The following is a 20,335-nucleotide window of genomic DNA, read 5'->3' on the forward strand; positions in this document are numbered from 1 at the left end:
TCTCCCTTAAACACTCCAGTAATGGTTTAGGGGAGATGGATGAAAACATGGAAAGCTTTATGATGTCATTATGTTCTGACCCAGCAGTGCCTGTGCTGCTCCTCTCTTGGACTTGGTCCTCTGCAGCTAAACTCACAGTAACAAACCTTGGTGTGAAACAAGACTGTAATTTTAAACTAGATAAGATAGATTCTTTCATTAAAGCATTTATCACTTTAGTCCAATATCCAGAACCAAATCCACATTATTATTTTAAGTTTTTGAGCATCTCCTTCATGCTCTGATAACAATGCAATTGGACTATTATAATGCACTTTATGTTGCAATGTTTTCTTTGGTCAATCCAAAATGCTGCAGTTTTTCTCTTAACTGGTACTCACAAGCATAAACACATCCCATTGTCCCTCCACTGGCTTCCTGTTCATTTTTGAATATTTGATCAGTTTTAAGACCTTTAATGCATCAGCACCACTGACTCCATCTGTAGGAGTCCTTAAAACCTGGATGAACAAGTTTTTTCAGGTATTATCCCGAATTTGTGGAATGAGCTCATTGCCCATGTTAGGATGGCCCAATTACTGCCTGTTTTAAAACTCTTTTTTTAAATTTTATTCCTCTGCGTTTGACTCTGAATAACTCAGCGTTTAACTTTTTTCATTGCCTTTTATAAAATAATTTTATTGATTTGTTGTGCAGTGTTTTGGTACTTTGTTTGGATTTTACTGCACATTTTATTGCACACATATTACTCCTTCCTATAGGTTTATTGTAGAACAATTAAGGTCTTCACCTTACAATATTAAGCACCTCGAGGCGACTGTTGTTGTTATTATAAATAAAATAAAATTGAATTGAACTTTAATTTTACTACTGAGTGGGACCAAAAATATCTCATATAGAATCACCACTCCCATTCTTTAAAAAAAAATGCATAAACAAAAAGGTTTGCTCACACTTCCATTACCTGATATTACTGCGGCATTAACAGGATTAACACTGGTTTCTGCCACCAAAGCTCTGAACAACATTAGTGCTAATTTACATTTTGGATACAGAAAGGGAAAAATAGATTGACCTATATAGAAAAATGAATGGATATTCACAGAGTTGAAATCATCCAACAGTACATAGTGTATATGTTTCCCAGTTTGCTTGTGCAGGTTTTTAAAATAATGACCAGGGCAAATATCTTCACTCTACTGATCACTGGTCACTGGTTTAAAACCCTATCGTTGACACACACACACACACACACACACACACACACACACACACACACACACACACACACACACACACACACAGGCACAGACACAGACACAGACATGCATACACAGAAGGCAGACGTCACAGCATGTCAAACACCAGCTACTCTTGTTCTATGATTAAATTTTTCTGACAAAATCATTTGTTCCCCAGAATAAAGTAGAACACCCTTATGGCTTTTTATGTTTTTATGTTTGTTAAAAATTCTTCCATGAATTTTTAACAAATGATTGTTTCATAGAGTTCATTGGATCTGGGATTCTTCATATGTAAGGAGGCTTTATAAATAAAATCAATCTGATCAATGTGGTTTTCATGTTCAACAAATGCTAATTAAACTTAAAGTGATTGTTGCATGGCATAAATTTGTCAAAATTTGTCAATTATGAGGAGAAATATTATATGCCCCACTTCTGTAATCTTACTCAGTGGAAACAAGAAACATACAAATGTGTCTTTATATTCATTTAGCGCCTGGGCTGTTGCCATAGTGACAGGGTGGTAATGTCAGTTGCATTTTAACTTGGTTCTTGTCACTGGGAAATAGCAATGACTGAACAACATGAACCTGTGATAGTCATGTATTTTACTTTTATGTGAACAACACCTGCACAGCGCTTGACTAGGAAAGTGAATGAACAGTTACAGTGTTTAAAGAGCATCTGAACCACTTGTTAACAGCCTCGATTGCATCAAGTGCTCAAAGGAGATATTTCTGAACAACTTTAAACATGTTTGTTTGTCTCAGTAACCCAGGAAAGTAAAACTTCTCATAATTACTTTTACTTAGCATTATTATGAATGGGGCCTCAACATAAATTAATAATCCACAACTAAAGTCCATATGATTTTAACTATTTCATTTGACAGTAGTGCTGCTGAATTCCTGTTGAGTTCAGATTTCAGCTTATTACAGTGCAAACTGTGAACTTCTTCTCCCCCTTGGCATATGAAGATGCAGTCTTGTGTAACTTTCACAATCAAAACCAGTTTTTTCCAGTTCATGAGGCGTTGCCAAGAAACCGCCTGTCTGTGCATGCATGTCTTTGTATGTTGTGCTTGCAGTGTGCAAGCGCCAAGGTTTCCTAGCCTGTGAAAGCAGATAACTGGATTTTTCCTGTTCCTGCAGACAGTGTTACATAACACATGATGAATGAGGAGAAAGTGCATACAGCCATCCCTGCCCTTGCCTCACTCTACCCTTAGTTCTTTTTATCATAGAATACTATTGTCATAGTAGTTAAAGTGCTACTCTCTACCTTAAAAAATAACAAATATTTTAACAAAAAGTTCTTCTGGTAGTGGGCTTGCCCAAATTTTAACATCATCAAACTCTCAAACACCCTTGAATAATACTATATGAATATAATATAGTGTTCCCAGTAAATCACCACTGTCTAATAGTAGGTCTGGGTAGCCATAGCCCCCAGGACATTAAGCAGGCATGGAAGAGATCCAGGCCACAGACATCTAGTGGACCATGAGAGCCCTAGAAGGACCTCCGCAGGGGCAGGTGTAAATAAAAATTTCCAGTTCACTCTGTCAAACGCTTTTTCTGCATCTAGAGACAATATTGTGGTTTCAATGTTTTTACTGCACGAATAGTCTATTAAATTAAGTGATCTACATGTATCTGTTGATGACTTTTATGAAACCAGTTTGGTCAGGATATATTATGAGGGAGGTTTTCTTCTCTAATTTCTTTGAGAGAGCTTTGCAGATTATTTTCATGTCAACCTTGATAAGGGATATCGGACAATAGCTGGTGGGAAGAACAGGGTCTTTGCCTGGTTTTAGCAGGAGACGTTGGCAGAATTCATATTTGTTGGTAGTCTGCCATTTTCTTATATTTCCTGTAACATTGTGTGGAACACTGCTGCCAGAATTCTTTGCTGGAAATCCATCTGGACCTGCAGCCTTATTATTGAGCATACTTTCCAGGGCTTACTGGAGTTCACCTGATGTCAGCGGTGAATCCAGTGCTGTCGCTTGACTTAAAAATAACATTTATATTTGATTTTCTTTTTTCCATCCAGTAGTGTGCAAACAACTCAAGAGCTCATATTCACATAATTGTAACTGTAATGTAATTACTAAATTTAATACGTAATATGTTACTACTTTACTGAAGAATGTAATGTGTTTACAGTAACACATTGCTTTGGAATGTGTTACACTGTAGACAGGTCAAGCAGAGTGTGGCACTGGAAGTAACGACACAAACACTTGTGTGTGGGAGGGGTTTGGTAAGGAGAAGGAAAAAATACTTTTATATGTGTACAGCGAGGCTGGGGTCCTACAGAATTCAGTTAAATATGGTCGGGTGTGGAAAGAATGCTTCACAGGTTTCCACAGAAGAAGCATAGTTTAGGGATAAAGGGGAATACTCACCCATCACTGGATGTGAAGTCACTGAAAAACCTCATTTTGGTTCAAAATCACAAACTATTTGAAGCCATTTGCAATTATTTTGATTGGTCATTCTCTACCCCGTGTTTGTTTTTATGTTCTGGTGATTATTAAATTAAAGAGTTTTGGCTCTCTCTCCATTCTTTTAGATAGTGGCTTCAAGATACCCCAGGATTTAATCCAAGATTGCATAGATATGAGACTTGCTGCTAGAATGACTTTGTAAAAAACCTACACTTTTGACTCCTCTGCTGTGACAGATGCCACATTCTTGTTTATTTAATAAAGTTAATGTGCTTTTTTTTGTTTGCTTTTTTGCACCTCTCTGCTCTCTCTGATCCCCCCTTCCCCCTTCTTCCCCTTTCCCTCTTTCTTTCCTTTGTTTTTATAGGTGACTTGGAGACGTTAGAAGCTGAGCACAGTTTTTGCCTGTCTCTCACACTTTTTGACTGTGGCTTTTTGCCATGGCAACCTCCTTGATCAGTCGTCAGCTGGCTTTCTCTCTGCAGAAAAACGTGTGGCTCAGTGCTTCAGGTAAATCTAGCACTACACCAGATCCTTGTTTTCTAGTCAGGATATAACATTCGGTAGGTAAAGATGTGTTACCAGTGTTGGAGAGTGTCTTAAAACTGTTTGGACCATTGTGTAAATTAATCTTATTCTTCCAGCCATATTAGTGCCACAGCTAATAGGCTAAGCTTTTCCACATGTGAGGAATGTATTGCTTATTTCAAAGTGACTTTAAGAATTTTCAGATGATTTTTTTTAGTTGAAATGTCTCATCTGAAAATACAATTTTAATACCTCTCATGGGTAAAGCAGTGAAAGCAGAATAGCATTGTGTAATCAGTGTAAATGTTTAAACCGAAGGAGGATGTGCTTATCAATACACATGTTTGTGCTTTTCCAAGATGAGTGACTGAGTGGTGTGTCAAAGGTCTTCTGTCCATAACCACGAAGCCAGACATACTACTGTAAATCTGAGTAACAAGTAAATTATTCACTACACATGGGACACTATTGCGTTGGCAAAATCTGTCTACAGACAGCTGCCGTTATCCGATAAACTGGATTTGTGACAGGCGTCTCCATAAAGGCTGTTTTATATAGTAAAACAATGTGAAAGAGGAAGCTGTCTAGACTGTATAATATGCTATAAATAATTAATGCATTACAACAACTGTGGATTTAAAGTTGAAGCTCTGCCCTTCAAGATGTGATTGAAGTACAGACTTATTTTGTTCATTTTAATTCCAGTCTGGTTGTGTGCAGAAGCAAAATCACAAAAAAGTGTTGCTGTTCCCAAGCGTGTGGACTAACTATATATAAATGTGTGTTTTGGAGCAACTAAATTTATCTCAAGAAAGTGTTCACCTGCAACTGCTTCATAAACGGTTGGTATAAATGTCCAGCGGAGCACTGATATGAGCTTTAAACCTTATCTTTGCTTGTTTGATAGTAGATCAACTAACAGCCTAGTCATCCATGAGATGAGCTATTTCAGTTCACAGAACTTGTTGCTGTAACCGCTAGCTCAGTAAAGATGACCCCAAATTGTCCAGAACCAGTAAGAACTAGTTTCTGGGCTTATCTTGTTTTTCAACTGTGAGTCAGAGTTACCGGGATAGAGGACACTGTAACGGTCGGGGCAGATACTATGGATTTTGTTGTATAGTTGTTTGAGATATAACTATGGAAAAATATAAATTTCCTTATTTGCTCCCAAGCTGCCCTGAGCTTATCCAGGACAGAGGACATAGTTAGGGACAGTATTAGAGTATATTTGCCTTTAAAAAATCATAACAAAGAAGCAAAAGTTGCCAGCACTTTATTTGTTTCTATCATGGCTGGCACCACATGTAAAACACCAGGACATGACCACAAAATAAGTACCAAATATTACACCCCTCACACCCACACATTTATGAACTTTTTTGTGGTTTCTCCACAAGGTTACAGATATGTCAGCAAAGCAGCAGCAAAGACACAGGTGGAGTTTGACTACGATGGACCCTCCATGACAACTACAGTCCCTGGTCCACGATCACAAGTAATGGTGTACACACACACCACACCACACACACACACACACAGACACATTTATTGCAATCAAAAGCTTTTCTCTCTCTTTCTATTTCTAGGAGCTGATGAAACAACTGGGACAAATACAGGTGAGATGTGTGTGTTAGTATTTGTGGTTTCTGCTACTTACAGTTGAGCATGATTGTCTACAACAGCATAAATACAACAAGAGTACTTCTCCATCCTTTTATATATGAGTTTATTTATTTGTTTTTACTGAATGCCTTGTTTCGGTTGATACTGGTTCTGGATACTGATCTCCTACAACAGCTGGCAAAAATTATGCAGTCATCACATTTGCAAGATGTTCAGCAACTTTGTAATCTAAAAGAAATACCTGAACAAATTTCAATATGCAAAATTTTTAATCATGTTCAGGCTATAACAAGCTGGCTGCTTTTGGTGGATATGCAGAAAATATTTATTGAACAAAAGTTGGCATTGGAAACTGGTGAACTGGTCTTTTTTTGTGTGTGTGTGTTTTTCAGGGGTTGCATATTTTTTTTGGAAATTATTTCACTGATTATGTTTGTACATTAATAACTGAACATTTTTTAGTATATTGCATTTTAATAACATGATACAGTGGGGCAAAAAAGTATTTAGTCAGCCACCGATTGTGCAAGTTCCCCCACCTAAAATGATGACAGAGGTCAGTAATTTGCACCAGAGGTACACTTCAACTGTGAGAGACAGAATGTGAAAAAAAAATCCATGAATCCACATGGTAGGATTTGTAAAGAATTTATTCGTAAATCAGGGTGGAAAATAAGTATTTGGTCAAAAACAAAAATACAACTCAATACTTTGTAACATAACCTTTGTTGGCAATAACAGAGGTCAAACGTTTACTATAGGTCTTTACCAGGTTTGCACACACAGTAGCTGGTATTTTGGCCCATTCCTCCATGCAGATCTTCTCGAGAGCAGTGATGTTTTGGGGCTGTCGCCGAGCAACACGGACTTTCAACTCCCGCCACAGATTTTCTATGGGGTTGAGGTCTGGAGACTGGCTAGGCCACTCCAGGGCTTTCAAATGCTTCTTACGGAGCCACTCCTTTGTTGCCCGGGCGGTGTGTTTTGGATCATTGTCATGTTGGAAGACCCAGCCTCGTTTCATCTTCAAAGTTCTCACTGATGGAAGGAGGTTTTGGCTCAAAATCTCACGATACATGGCCCCATTCATTCTGTCCTTAACACGGATCAGTCGTCCTGTCCCCTTGGCAGAAAAACAGCCCCATAGCATGATGTTTCCACCCCCATGCTTCACAGTAGGTATGGTGTTCTTGGGATGCAACTCAGTATTCTTCTTCCTCCAAACACGACGAGTTGAGTTTATACCAAAAAGTTCTACTTTGGTTTCATCTGACCACATGACATTCTCCCAATCCTCTGCTGTATCATCCATGTGCTCTCTGGCAAACTTCAGACGGGCCTGGACATGCACTGGCTTCAGCAGCGGAACACGTCTGGCACTGCGGGATTTGATTCCCTGCCGTTGTAGTGTGTTACTGATGGTGACCTTTGTTACTTTGGTCCCAGCTCTCTGCAGGTCATTCACCAGGTCCCCCCGTGTGGTTCTGGGATCTTTGCTCACCGTTCTCATGATCATTTTGACCCCACGGGATGAGATCTTGCGTGGAGCCCCAGATCGAGGGAGATTATCAGTGGTCTTGTATGTCTTCCATTTTCTGATGATTGCTCCCACAGTTGATTTTTTCACACCAAGCTGCTTGCCTATTGTAGATTCACTCTTCCCAGTCTGGTGCAGGTCTACAATACTTTTCCTGGTGTCCTTCGAAAGCTCTTTGGTCTTGGCCATGGTGGAGTTTGGAGTCTGACTGTTTGAGGCTGTGGACAGGTGTCTTTTATACAGATGATGAGTTCAAACAGGTGCCATTCATACAGGTAACGAGTGGGGGACAGAAAAGCTTCTTACAGCAGACGTTACAGGTCTGTGAGAGCCAGAGATTTTCCTTGTTTGAGGTGACCGAATACTTATTTTCCACCCTGATTTACGAATAAATTCTTTACAAATCCTACCATGTGGATTCATGGATTTTTTTTTTTTTCACATTCTGTCTCTCACAGTTGAAGTGTACCTCTGGTGCAAATTACTGACCTCTGTCATCATTTTAAGTGGGGGAACCTGCACAATCGGTGGCTGACTAAATACTTTTTTGCCCCACTGTATATCATTTTTAAAAGTCACTTTATCTTCCGTAGTAGGTCTCTACTGTAGTTAGTAGGTATGTAGTGACACTGAGGCAACAACTACACTCATCATTGTATGAAACTTTTCAGCATTACAAACAAAAATGTGGAACACACACACAAACCTAGACATGTTTTAGAAAGGCAGTCAGACAAACGGTGACCTCAAATGTTCAAATGGCTCATTGTATTCAGGCCAAAATAAGCAAAAACCGCATCTAAGTATGACATACAGATAGGATGTCCTACGAGAGCTCTGTCAGCTTATTCTAACATGTTTGCCTTTAAATATTAATTGATAGTAATACATATTCTCTTGAAATTGTAATACTTTTTCTCTAGCTACAATGACTATGCCATGCTTCTGTGTGTGTGTTGGTAGATTGGGTCTGTAAGTATGTTAAGTCAGTGAACTACATAAATAATTCCTGGAGCACAATATGCTGTTCCCTCTTTTTTTTAGCACCATCCACTCTTAAGGTTATATGGTGCTTCTGTCGTATCTGAAGCTCAGTGATACCAGAGATGGCATTATGCAAGTGATGTCTTCATATTGTGCAGGTGTTTGTGTGTGGATTTTGATATAATTTTATTCTAATTGTTTGTATTGTAGTAACAATAAAGTTATTAATAATTTTCAAGGAAACTTTGAAGCATGCTAGAAAGACTGTTAAAAGGTTACAAATGCAGAATGAATTGAAGGCGTTATGTTTACCTTCAACATAAGATTCTTCAAGAACCATAATAGGCTGAATTTATTTTCTAAACATATGCTAAACTGTGCTGTTTTGTTAAACTGCACTGTTTTTTATAGCAAATAACTTGCTGCTTTTGTCTTTACAGACTTTTTGTTATCATATTTAGTATTTAGTATTTAGTATTTATTTATTTATTGTCATTGTCAAGAACAATGAAATTGCGTTTGGGGCTTCCATACAACCCAAAAAAAAAGAAGAAAATAATAAATACCCCTTAAAACCCAAGTGTACATATTTAACCCAGTGTGACTCCAATGCAATAAGACAATCCTTAGCAATAATGTTCGTAGAAATTCAGACAAAGACCTGAGAAACATGACAAAATACAACAATGCAACCCATTCAATATTATTGTACTGTGAGATATGATATCAGATATGATAGTTATCTATTTAAGAAAGAGGGGGGGGGGGGGGGGGGCAGGAGGGGGAAGAGAATAAAGATATGATGCACCAATGCAGACCAGTTCATTGCTATTAAGAAGTTGGATATGGTTATTGTCCGTGAGAGGGGGGCAGAGAGTTCAGGAGCCTCACAGCCTGTGGATACAGGCTGTTGGCCAGTCTGGATGTTCTGGCCTGTATAGACCTGTACCTTCTCCCTGAGGGCAGCAGATGGAAAAGGTGGCGCGCAGGGTGATGTTGGTCCCGCAGGATACTGTGCACCCTCCTCAGACAGCGAGTGGGGAAGATATTACTGATCTCTGGCAGACTTGTTCCAATAATTCTGCCACCTTCTTTCACCACCCGCTGGAGTGCTTGCTGATCGGCCTTGGTGCAGCTGGGGAACCACACTAGAAATCCATACGTCAGAACGCTGCTGATGGCACAGTTGTAGAAGTTCAACATCAGAGATCTGGGAATGTGTGCGCTCCGCAGTCTCCTCAGGTAGTAGAGGCGCTGTTGGGCCTTCCGTACAACTGAGGTGATATGGTTGCCCCAGGACAGGTCCTCGGTCACAGTTACCCCCAAGAATTTAAAACTGCTCACCCTCTCCACCGCCTCACTGCCAATGAAGAGAGGCAGATGGTTGTTATGACCCCTCTTCCGGAAATCTACAATGATCTCCTTGGTCTTTTTGGTGTTTAAGACCAAGTTATTGTCGTGGCACCATGACTCTAGTTGTTGCACCTCTGTCCTATAGTTTGTCTCATCATTGTTGGATATAAGTCCGAGCACTGTAGTGTCATCTGCAAACTTAACAATGAGATTGGACGCGCAGGAGGAAATACAGTCATGGGTGAAGAGAGTGTATAGCAGAGGGCTCAGAACACACCCCTGAGGGGCACCGGTGTTGACCACAAGGGTGGAAGAGGTGTTCTTACCCACTCTGACACTCTGTCTACGGTTAGTGAGGAAGTCCACAATCCAGTTGCACAGAGAGGAGTTAAGTCCCAGTTGGTGGAGTTTGGGACGTAGTTTGTATGGCCGGATGGTATTAAAAGCCGAGCTGTAGTCTACAAAGAGGAGCCGTGCATAGGTATTCCTGTGTTCCAAGTGCTTCAGTAATGTGTGCAGCACTGTGGCGATCGCATCCTCGGTTGACCGGTTCTCCCTGTATGCAAACTGGTGCGAGTCCAGGGATGGTGGAAAAGCAGCTCTGATGTGTTTAATGACCAGTCTCTCCAGGCATTTGGCGGGAATGGGGGTGAGTGCCACAGGTCTGAAATCGTTCAGACATGTGACATTTGACTGTTTTGGGATGGGAACGATGGTTGCTGCTTTGAAACAGGATGGTACCAGTGAACAGGACAACGAGGTGTTATATATAGAGGTGAAGACGTCCGCCAGGTCCGCAGCACAGTCTTTTAGCACCCGGCCCAGCACTCCATCCGGCCCGGCCGCCTTCCTGGTGTTAATGCTCCGGAACACACGCCTCAGCTCATGAGTGCTCAGGACCGGAGCAGGGTCGGTTGAGGGGAGAGGGGACAGGACAGGGTCGGTGTTCTCCCTGTCAAAACGGGCATAAAAGAGATTTAGATCCTCAGCCAGAGTAGAACTGTCGGCTGAGGGTGATGGTGTTCTTCTTTTGTAGTCCGTGATAGCCCTGATGCCCTCCCAGACCTGCCTTGGGTTTGTGTTGTTCTCAAACCTGGCCTCGATACGCCTCCTGTGCTGCTGCTTGGCAGTCTTGATGCCTCTTCTCAGGTTGGCCCTGGCAGCACTGTATGCCTCCTGGTCCCCGGATTTGAAAGCGTTGTATTTAGACTCGAGAATAATTTATGAATATCTTTATACTCTTAATCGTAAGTACCATGTGAGGTTTTTAATACATAACATGTTTTTCCCCAGAATACTGGTGCCATCAACTTTTTCTGTAACTATGAGGAGAGCAAAGGGAACTACCTAGTGGATGTGGATGGGAACCGCATGCTGGATATCTACACTCAGATTTCTTCCATCCCAATTGGTTAGTACAGATATTTATGTAATAACTTCAGTTTAGATTGTTGAATTGTGAGACAGGGATGAAATCTATAATCATAACAAATGTTATTTTATATTGCATAGCTGTCATTGAAAAAGGGCAGACACTATGGTTGGATAATAAATGGTTTCACCCAGCCATGAGCCATGAGTGAAAGACGTTTTTGAATTTTAATTTATATTGTCTGAAAAATGGCCAAAAAAATCACAAATTCTGCCAGGCTATGTTAACTCAGTGTAAAGTGCAATGGTTTTGTACTTAAGACAAGTTAGTATGAAAAACATAATTTGCATATAAGCCGGGCAGCACGGTGGCACGGTGGTTAGCACTGTTGCCGCACAGCAAGAAGGTCCTGAGTTCAATTCCAACATCAGGCCGGGGTCTTTCTGTGTGGAGTTTGCATGTTCTCCCCGTGTTTGCGTGGGTTCTCTCCGGGTACTCCGGCTTCCTCCCACCGTCCAATGACATGCAGCTTGTGGGGATAGGTTAATTGGATAATCCAAAATTGTCACTAGGTGTGAATGTGAGTATGAATGTGAGTGCGAATGGTTGTCTGTCCCTGTGTGTTGGCCCTGCGACAGACTGGCGACCTGTCCAGGGTGTACCCCGCCTCTCGCCCTATGACAGCTGGGATAGGCTCCAGCGCCCCCCGCGACCCTGAAAAGGACAAGCGGAAGCGAATGGATGGATGGATGCATATAAGCCCTCAGTTTGTACTCTTTCTGTGTGTGTGTGTGTGTGTGTGTGTGTGTAAAGGAGTCTACCTTAACATCCATCAGAAAAAACTATATGTAGCTGGCTGTGTAGATCAGCGGCCCCCAACCTTTTTTGCGCCACGGACCGGTTTATGCCCGACAATATTTTCATGGACCGGCCTTTAAGGTGTTGCGGATAAATACAACAAAATAAAACTAGTACCGGTACCGAAAAAAAGAAAATTTATTCATAACACACATGAAAAGACCAAGGAAAACCGAGTAAATGATAAAAACGATAACAAAATAACGCTGAAAACCGATTAAAAACCCTGAAAACTATACATTTCAGCCCTGAGCCTCAACTCTCGCAGTCCAGTACCAAACGAGTCACGGACCGGTCCGAGGCCCGGGGGTTGGGGACCGCTGGTGTAGATGAATGGCTGCATGCTTAAAATGTATTATCATTATTAATTTTTCTAATGTTATGAAAGTTTTTTGTGTCATAATTTATGATTTCAAATGTTTTTCCATTTCATCTAGTTAACTCAAGTCTAAAAAGCAATGGGGACTACTGTGTCTCATCTGTAATCTATATCTGTTTTTCAATTGAAAACTGGTTTTAAAGGCAGTATTACATATATGGCAAGCGTCTTGTTGGTGCAAACGAGGAGCTTAACAGACAAATACTGATTAACTATCATGATGTTGCTTTTTTATTTTTTAAAGCAGGGCAAATCATAGATAACTATGGTGTTTACTGGTTCTTTTGATACAATTGGATCAATTATATATGTGGTCACTTTGCTGCCATTAGACTTGTTGTACTGTATTACTGTCGGAGTCAATTTTGATACACTGAGCTACTTTGCATTTCCACTGTGGTTTGTCCAACGGAACAGGGATATACGTAGTTTACTTGTATACTTTCCAATAAAACTAATAATACTTATTTTAATAGCATACTTGAAGGAAATGGTGTATGCGATGCACCTTCCTTTGTAAAACCACTCCTGTTGTGTGCTCCTATAGGCTACAACCACCCTGCTCTCCTCAAAGTGATGACCAATCCAAACAATTTGGTAAGTTCGTTTCTTTTATCAGGGAAAATAAAGATATGGAGCAGATGGCATTGCAGTGAATGATTAAGTATACAGTAGTCAAAGGAATTGCATTCTGTGTTTTATACAGACAATTGTGATTTCCATTAGAGCAGTTTAGGGTAAATTATGCTAAGCTACCACAGTTCTGACATCATACAGCAGTTACAATCTTTCCTCACAATGCCACTGTGAGTAAGCAAGCTGGACAATGATCATATGATGATTTTTTGGTGTAGAATCATCATCCATGATCTCAAGACACAGTTACCTCCATAGAACTCATAGATCACAATTTTAGCTAAGCATATGGTTATATAGATAGAATAACCTGTGTTGGGATTAAATAATTTGCAGTGCCTCAATAATGCTATGCTTTTTTTTATTAATAAGTGTTAGAAAGTTATATAGTGTAGTATTAAGTGGACACAGCACTGAAAAATAAAGGCATTAGACAACAATTCAACTCAGGGCTAAAGGACCATGACTCAAATCTCATTCTGTTTTTTGTTTTATTATAAATATTCTGACTGGAACATGAAAGTGGCACCTCCAACATATGTGTCCACTGAGTGTTTTCATCATTCTTATGTCTAATGTTGAGCTTCCTGTATGTTCTCAGAGGAGAGGTGAGGTGTAAAACAACAAATGGTTTTTAAAGTGAATGTAAATCCTAATATTTGTTTTGGTTTGGGATTTAACAAGTAGGACATATATGTAAGTACATGTAACATCCTTTTGAAAAAGTCTGAACAAGACTGCGTATTTGCATGTACTAGATATTTTTGTCTTTCTTCAGAGTACATTTGTGAATCGGCCAGCCTTGGGAATCCTGCCACCTGAGAACTTTCCAGACAAAATCACCGAAAGTCTTCTCTCAGTGAGAAACACACAAAAACTGAGTTTATCTTTTTATACCCAAATTTGAGCTATCACACTAATATTTTTTCTGCTTTTTTTTGTAAAACAGTACATTTTAAAATTCATGGATAACAACTATCTAACACACATTTAGAATTTAAATTTGTGTACAGGTTGTTCTTACATTCTAGTTTTCATGTAACTCCATAATGTATTATTTGCCTTTATTGCTATTTCTGCAGATAATGCTAGCTGTGCAATGATAATAATGATAATCCTTGTTACTCCTACTTTGCTTTCTGTCAGGTGGCACCTAGTGGAATGACTCGTGTTCAGACAATGTCCTGTGGTGCTTGCTCCAATGAAAATGCTTACAAAGCTATTTTTATCTGGTATAGGGTAAGTGAGTGCAAATTTGATTTAATTTGTTAACACCATGTTAAATTATATCTGGTGACCACATGGTATGGGGGGTGTTAGTGCTCATAGCATGGGTAACATCTGTGAAGGCACAATTAATGCTGAAAGGTACAACATATGCTGCCATCCAAGCCAGACAATCCCTGCTTATTTCAGCAGAACAATGCACAGCCACATTCTGCATGTGTTACAACTGCGTGGCTTTGTAGTAAAAGAGTCAGGTACTAGAGTGGCCTGCCTACAGTCCAGACCCGTCTCCCATTGAACATGTGTGGCGCATTATGAAGTGCAAAATATGACGATGGAGACCCCGGACTGTTGAGCAACTGAAGTTGTACATGAACCAAGAATGGGAAAGAATTCCACCTACACAGCTTTAACAATTAGTGTCCTCAGTTCTTATTGACGCTTATTGAGTGTTGTTAAAAGAAAAGGTGATATAACCCAGTGGTAAACATGTCCAAGCTTTATTGGAACATGTTGCAGGTATCAAATTCAAAATGAGTGAAGATTTGCATGACAACAACACAAACAAGTTTATTAGTTTGAACATTGGATATCTTTTCTTTGTAGTGTATTCAATTGAATATCGGTAAAAAAGGATTTGCAAATCATTTTATTCTGTTTTTATTTACATGTTACACAACATCCCAACTTCATTGGAATTGGGTTTGTAGTAATGTTCTGTGATGTTCTATTATCAGTAATATTATTTGATCGTAACACTATAACAGACAACTGAATCCAAATCTCGGACAAAAACACAAAACCTAAAGCAAACAAAAGGTCACCACAGGAGATAGCTGTCCTTAAAAAGACGGTAGTGTAGAAAATGTCTTGTATTGAGTAGGAAAAAAAATGTAAACCAACAAGTTGGAATTAAAATGAATTTAATCTCTGTGGGTTTTTTTTTTACTTAGAACAAAGAACGAGGCCCAAACACACCAACTAATGAAGAACTGAACACCTCCATGATCAACCAGGTCTCACTATTCATTAAGTTATTCACCACTTTCCTGCCATATTGGACTCAATATTTGCTTCTTATTTCTTGATGTTTGTCTTTTCTCTTGCTTAGTGTCATTGAATCCTTATGTCTTTTGATCTCAGGCACCAGGTTGTCCAGAACTCAGTATTTTATCTTTCATGGGGGGTTTCCATGGAAGAACATTAGGTATGTTAAATACTGTATACATTTTTGCTACTGTTAAAACAACAGCACCTGTCATAAAACAATTACAGTGGTATTTATTGAACAAATAACAAACTGAATTCATGTTTTTATACCCAAATTTGAGCTGGTACACTACAACTGTTTTATTGTAAAACAGTTCATGCATAATAATACACTGGCACATTATAAATACTTTTTCATCTGAGGGATTGGAAACGGTCCAGGCAGATTGCTCAGTGATGCAAAACAACCCAGCTGTTATCATACAAAAGCCTGTGCTATAAAAATAGAAGTTTGATTAATAACACCTCAAACATGTAAAAATTGAAAGCTCAAGGGTCCACATGTAGCATTTTTATAGCTTTTCACAGATACACAAGCATTGTATGTATTTAATCCTGTATGATGTCAGTTTGAAACTTTAGACTCAAGTCAGTGTGCTCTTTGTACAACTGGGGAAATCATTATTTGATTTTTGCCTGAATTTGTAAGTTTGCTCATTTAAAAAGAAATTAATCTCTAATTGTATGGTAGTTTCATTTTAATGAAGAGAGACAGATTATCAACCAGAAATCCAGAAAAATGAATTACATAAAAGTTGTAAACTTATTTGCATGTCATTAAGTAAGTAATGATACATAAAAATACAGGTCGCTACACAAAACACAACGTATTACTTGGTGGAGAAACCTTTTTTGGTTAGTACTTTACTTCTTGTAGTTCACTGGATTTGCACACATTTCAGAAAGGATTTTTGCACTCCTCTTTGGCTGCTGCTTAGCAAATTGAAGCTTCAGCTTCCCCCAGAGATTTTCTACTGAGGTCTGGAGACTAGCTAGGCCACTCTTTGACCTTTACCTGCTTCTTCCTTAGTCCCTTCTATGTTCCATTGGTGCTATGCTTTAGGACATTGTCTCGCTGGAAGATCTACGAGCCCTCTTCAGTGTTCTGGCTTAGAGAAGGAGCTTCTCTTCCAAGATTTTTTGGGACATGATAACGTTCATTGTCCTCTCAAAGCAGTGAAGTGTCCTTAGCAGACAAACAGCCCTGACACATAGTATTTCCACCATAATGTTCTTTGGGTAATCCTCAGCATTCTTCTTTCTCCTTATTCCAGTTTGAATGTGGCTTCGTCTGACAAAAGCACACAAGCCTTCTCTGAATCATTTAGATTTTCGCTGTAGACAGGCCAGTTGCTAAAGCAGGGAAACTTTACAAGCACCACATGATTTTAATCCTTTATAGCTTACTGTGTTACACCTTTACCATGATCATGCTCTCCCCGTGAGGTGCATGCAAGATCTAATGTGGAGCTTCAGACTGAGGGCGACTATTTTCTATTTCTTCTGTTTTGGAATAATTGCACCAACAGTTGTCACCTTCTCACTAAGCTTCTTGTTGATGGTCTTGTAACCCATTCCAGCCTTGGGGAAGTCTACAATCCTTCCCCACCGGAGGAGGTTTGAATGGAACAAACTGAGTCTATAGACCGGTGAACACATAGCAAGTGAATATTAGGAGTATGTATAATTGATTGATTAATTGTCTGCCAGATTTCAGTCAGTCTCTGGGAACCAGAATTCTGGCTGCGTTGTAGGAGATCAAATACTTTCAGTCAATGACGTGCAAATTTATTCATTTTATTTAATGTGTTTTTCTGGATTTTTGGTTGCTATTCTTTGTCTATTAAAATGATACTGTTAGAGATTGTTAATTTTTTCATAAGTGAGCAAACTTGCAAATTTCCCAGTGGATGATGGCAATCATTAGACTTTTTGGAAAGATAAAACCAAAAGGCATATTCTAACTTTGTGGATTTGTTACTAATTCATTGCTGTTGCCTTGTTAAGGTTGTTTGGCAACAACACACTCCAAAGCGATCCACAAACTGGACATTCCATCATTTGATTGGCCTGTTGCCCCATTCCCCAGACTACAGTACCCACTGGATGAGTTTACCAGAGAGAACGCTGAGGAAGAGGCTCGTTGTTTGGAGGAGGTAGGCTGTATGTATACACAGAAAAGATACTATATGAGTATATGTGAACAACCATAAGGTGCAGACCAAAATGTCATCACAGGAAGCAAAATGTTTTTTTTTTTAATATATAACAGTTTTGATTTGAGTTGAAGGTTTTTAACCTATCAGCAGAACTAGTATCTGCTCCTTTGTGCAAGGTGGAATGGTAAATGGCCTGTATTTATATAGCGCTTTACTAGTCCCTAAGCACCCCAAAGCGCTTTACACACGAAGTTACCACCCATTCACGCACACATTCACACACTGGTGATGGCAAGCTACATTGTAGCTCTGACAGAGGCAAGGCTGCCGGACACTAGCACCACCGGGCCCTCTGACCACCACCAGTAGGCAATGGGTGAAGTGTCTCACCCAAGGACACAACGACCGAGACTGTACAAGCCGGGGCTCGAACCAGCAACCTTCCGATTACAAGGCGAACTCCCAACTCTTGAGCCACGATCACCCCTAGGTGGAACAGGACGAGCACTGCCAGAGCCCTAGGTATACTTGGTGCAGAGTCCTAGGTTTCTTCTGGTACATAACAATGTCCGGCCTCATGTGGCAAGAGTATGCAGGCAACTGCTGGAGAATGAAGGAGTTGATACCAGTGAATGCCCCCCATGCTATGTTTCAGTCCATTCGACACCACCAGGTTGCATCTCAGACTTGCCCAAATCCAAATCTGGAAGAAGGTCCTCCAGGACACCATGCATCATCTCATTGGGGGCCATAAAAATAAAGAGTGTCATTTTGATACTGCAATAACACATTAGCTAGTCCATGAAATTATTAATTTTGAGGATGATTTTTATTTTAGATGTGATGAGATCTCATGTGTTTTTTAATTTGTTCTTTTCATTTTTTCATTTTTTGAGATTGTATTTTTGAAGTTTAAGTAATTGTTGTTTTTTCATGACATTACACATATTGCAGTTTACATTACAGTAAAACTGAAAATAAAATTGATCACATTATATTGGCACCTGTCAAAACATGGGGTATAATGAGAAAAAAGGCTGTCTTTTGGGTATGCAGTGGTTAGTACCTACTACAAATGGTCCAACAAAAGGCAACTGGTCAGCCGGTGCTAGGGCCATACAGTATTTGTCGCATGCTCAATTATGCGGGTAGAAAGCATTAGAAAACAGTGTAAGCTCCTGCATATGGCTCTACATAGAAGCACACTGTTCTGAGTTTCAGTGAAGATGCTGTACACTGTATGCTGAAAAACTAGTACGATCAACCAATTCCCAACTTCAGGTGTGATACCTGATATCACAGGACAAATTGACATCTGGCTTATCGGAGAATTAAGAAAGCGGATCCAGCTGTTCTCCTATAGCCCAGCATGAGTAGAGAACTCTTTTTTTTCCTCTTGTACTTTCCCATTGTAGTGTACATTTCAGTGGTTTTTCTGTAATGCAACCGTTCTCTGACTTGTATCCCCATGTGATGTCTGTGTTGTGTGTGTAAGGTCGGGGGGCGGGTTCATTCCACTGCAGGGCAACCTGCCACTGCATGTGGCGAATAAAATTTGAACTTGAACTTTAATGTTGCTTTAATGTTATGAATGACTGATTTAAGTTATATCACTTTGACAAAAAAGTGCCATGTTGTGTGTGATGTTGGAATTCTTGTGTGCAACTCAAGGTGGAAGATTTGATTGTGAAGTGGAGACAGAAGGGAAAACCTGTAGCGGGAATTGTAATTGAACCGATTCAGGCCGAAGGCGGCGATAACCACGCCTCGCCAGACTTCTTCCGAAGACTGCGCAATATTGCACGCAAGGTAAGACACTAGCTTTAAAGACAGACTGGTTTGTATGTGGGAGTTAATCATAATAAAAAAAAATTGGGGGCTTTTTTTCTAGACTTACAGTGTTTTAATGTTGCTAAAATATTTTTAAAGATATGTATAGATATGTCCATGGGAATCATAAAGGGGTGCAGGAAGAGCAGGAACTGAAAATGGTCTCAAAAATATGTATACAGTTTCTTTGATAATGTTGTGGAAAGGGCCCACATGAGAAACTGGGACCATTTTGGAGGGCTGCATCAATAAGCTGAATTTAATATTCTGCTCAATATTAATGTGATATATTTATACACTGCTACTGGGAAGAGGAGATGATACAATTAAAAATGCAATGTTGGTGTTGTGTAATAACAACACCAAGATTTGATTCCATTTTAACTAACATTCCCCAAAACAATTGTGAATAAAGGTGATCATCACCAAGGGAGGATCTGTATCTGGATTTGTTCAACTTCATTACCCACAGTGTTTGTTTTGTTTTGGAGTTTAGTTTGTACATTTGTTCCAGTCACATCAACAGCAATAGCTGCAGTATCTGCCTTCCATTCTGTATCTGAAGTCACTGGAATGTCCTTGCCTTTCTTTTCACAATTTCTGCTCTCAGGTCCTACACTGTAGCCTCTGTCATAGCAGTCAGTAAGTTGCAAAGTGCGACAAACTGTGTGACTGAGTGCTCATGCCCTTATGAAATTATCCATTTTACTTATAATACCAAAAACATGGTTAATTTTCAGCACTGACCAACACAACACATCCTTATGCACAATACAATGCAAAATAACAATTTAGGTTCAGGGTTTATTTTAGTCACTTTATCTTGGATCTGCTTTAAAGGTCCAACATTTTTCCCTGTTGTGTCAGCGTGTCCTATTTCACCCTGTCCAAGCATGCAGTTACCTCTGTGATTGAAGCATTCCCTGTCATGGTCTTTTTCATTGAACCCTTGTTAATCCACGTACAGAGAGTGGTAACTGAGCTGTGTCTCGGACATCACAGCTCTCATCCAGAACCAAGGAGAAAAAGTCAAGATTGTCTGCTTTGGAGTTCAGAGATTCAAAATTTCTGGCAGAGGTATACTGAGTATATTTGCT

The 20,335-nt window shown here is 39.7% G+C and overlaps 1 protein-coding gene across 1 annotated transcript in view; it reads left to right on the forward strand.

Annotated features, from left to right (window-relative positions):
- Positions 1-20,335, forward strand: part of abat (4-aminobutyrate aminotransferase) — a 34,229-nt gene that overhangs the window by 9,388 nt on the left and 4,506 nt on the right. Inside the window, exons 2-12 of the mRNA XM_014409413.2 lie at positions 4,067-4,209; positions 5,628-5,725; positions 5,817-5,846; positions 11,021-11,138; positions 12,884-12,933; positions 13,751-13,831; positions 14,119-14,211; positions 15,153-15,215; positions 15,343-15,406; positions 17,257-17,405; positions 19,080-19,217. Coding sequence (XP_014264899.1) covers positions 4,140-4,209; positions 5,628-5,725; positions 5,817-5,846; positions 11,021-11,138; positions 12,884-12,933; positions 13,751-13,831; positions 14,119-14,211; positions 15,153-15,215; positions 15,343-15,406; positions 17,257-17,405; positions 19,080-19,217 — 954 coding nt within the window. The 5' untranslated portion in view covers positions 4,067-4,139. The remainder of the gene's footprint in view (positions 1-4,066; positions 4,210-5,627; positions 5,726-5,816; positions 5,847-11,020; positions 11,139-12,883; positions 12,934-13,750; positions 13,832-14,118; positions 14,212-15,152; positions 15,216-15,342; positions 15,407-17,256; positions 17,406-19,079; positions 19,218-20,335) is intronic.

Source organism: Maylandia zebra, linkage group LG4 (genome assembly GCF_041146795.1).
Source record: "Maylandia zebra isolate NMK-2024a linkage group LG4, Mzebra_GT3a, whole genome shotgun sequence".
NCBI lineage: Eukaryota > Metazoa > Chordata > Actinopteri > Cichliformes > Cichlidae > Maylandia > Maylandia zebra.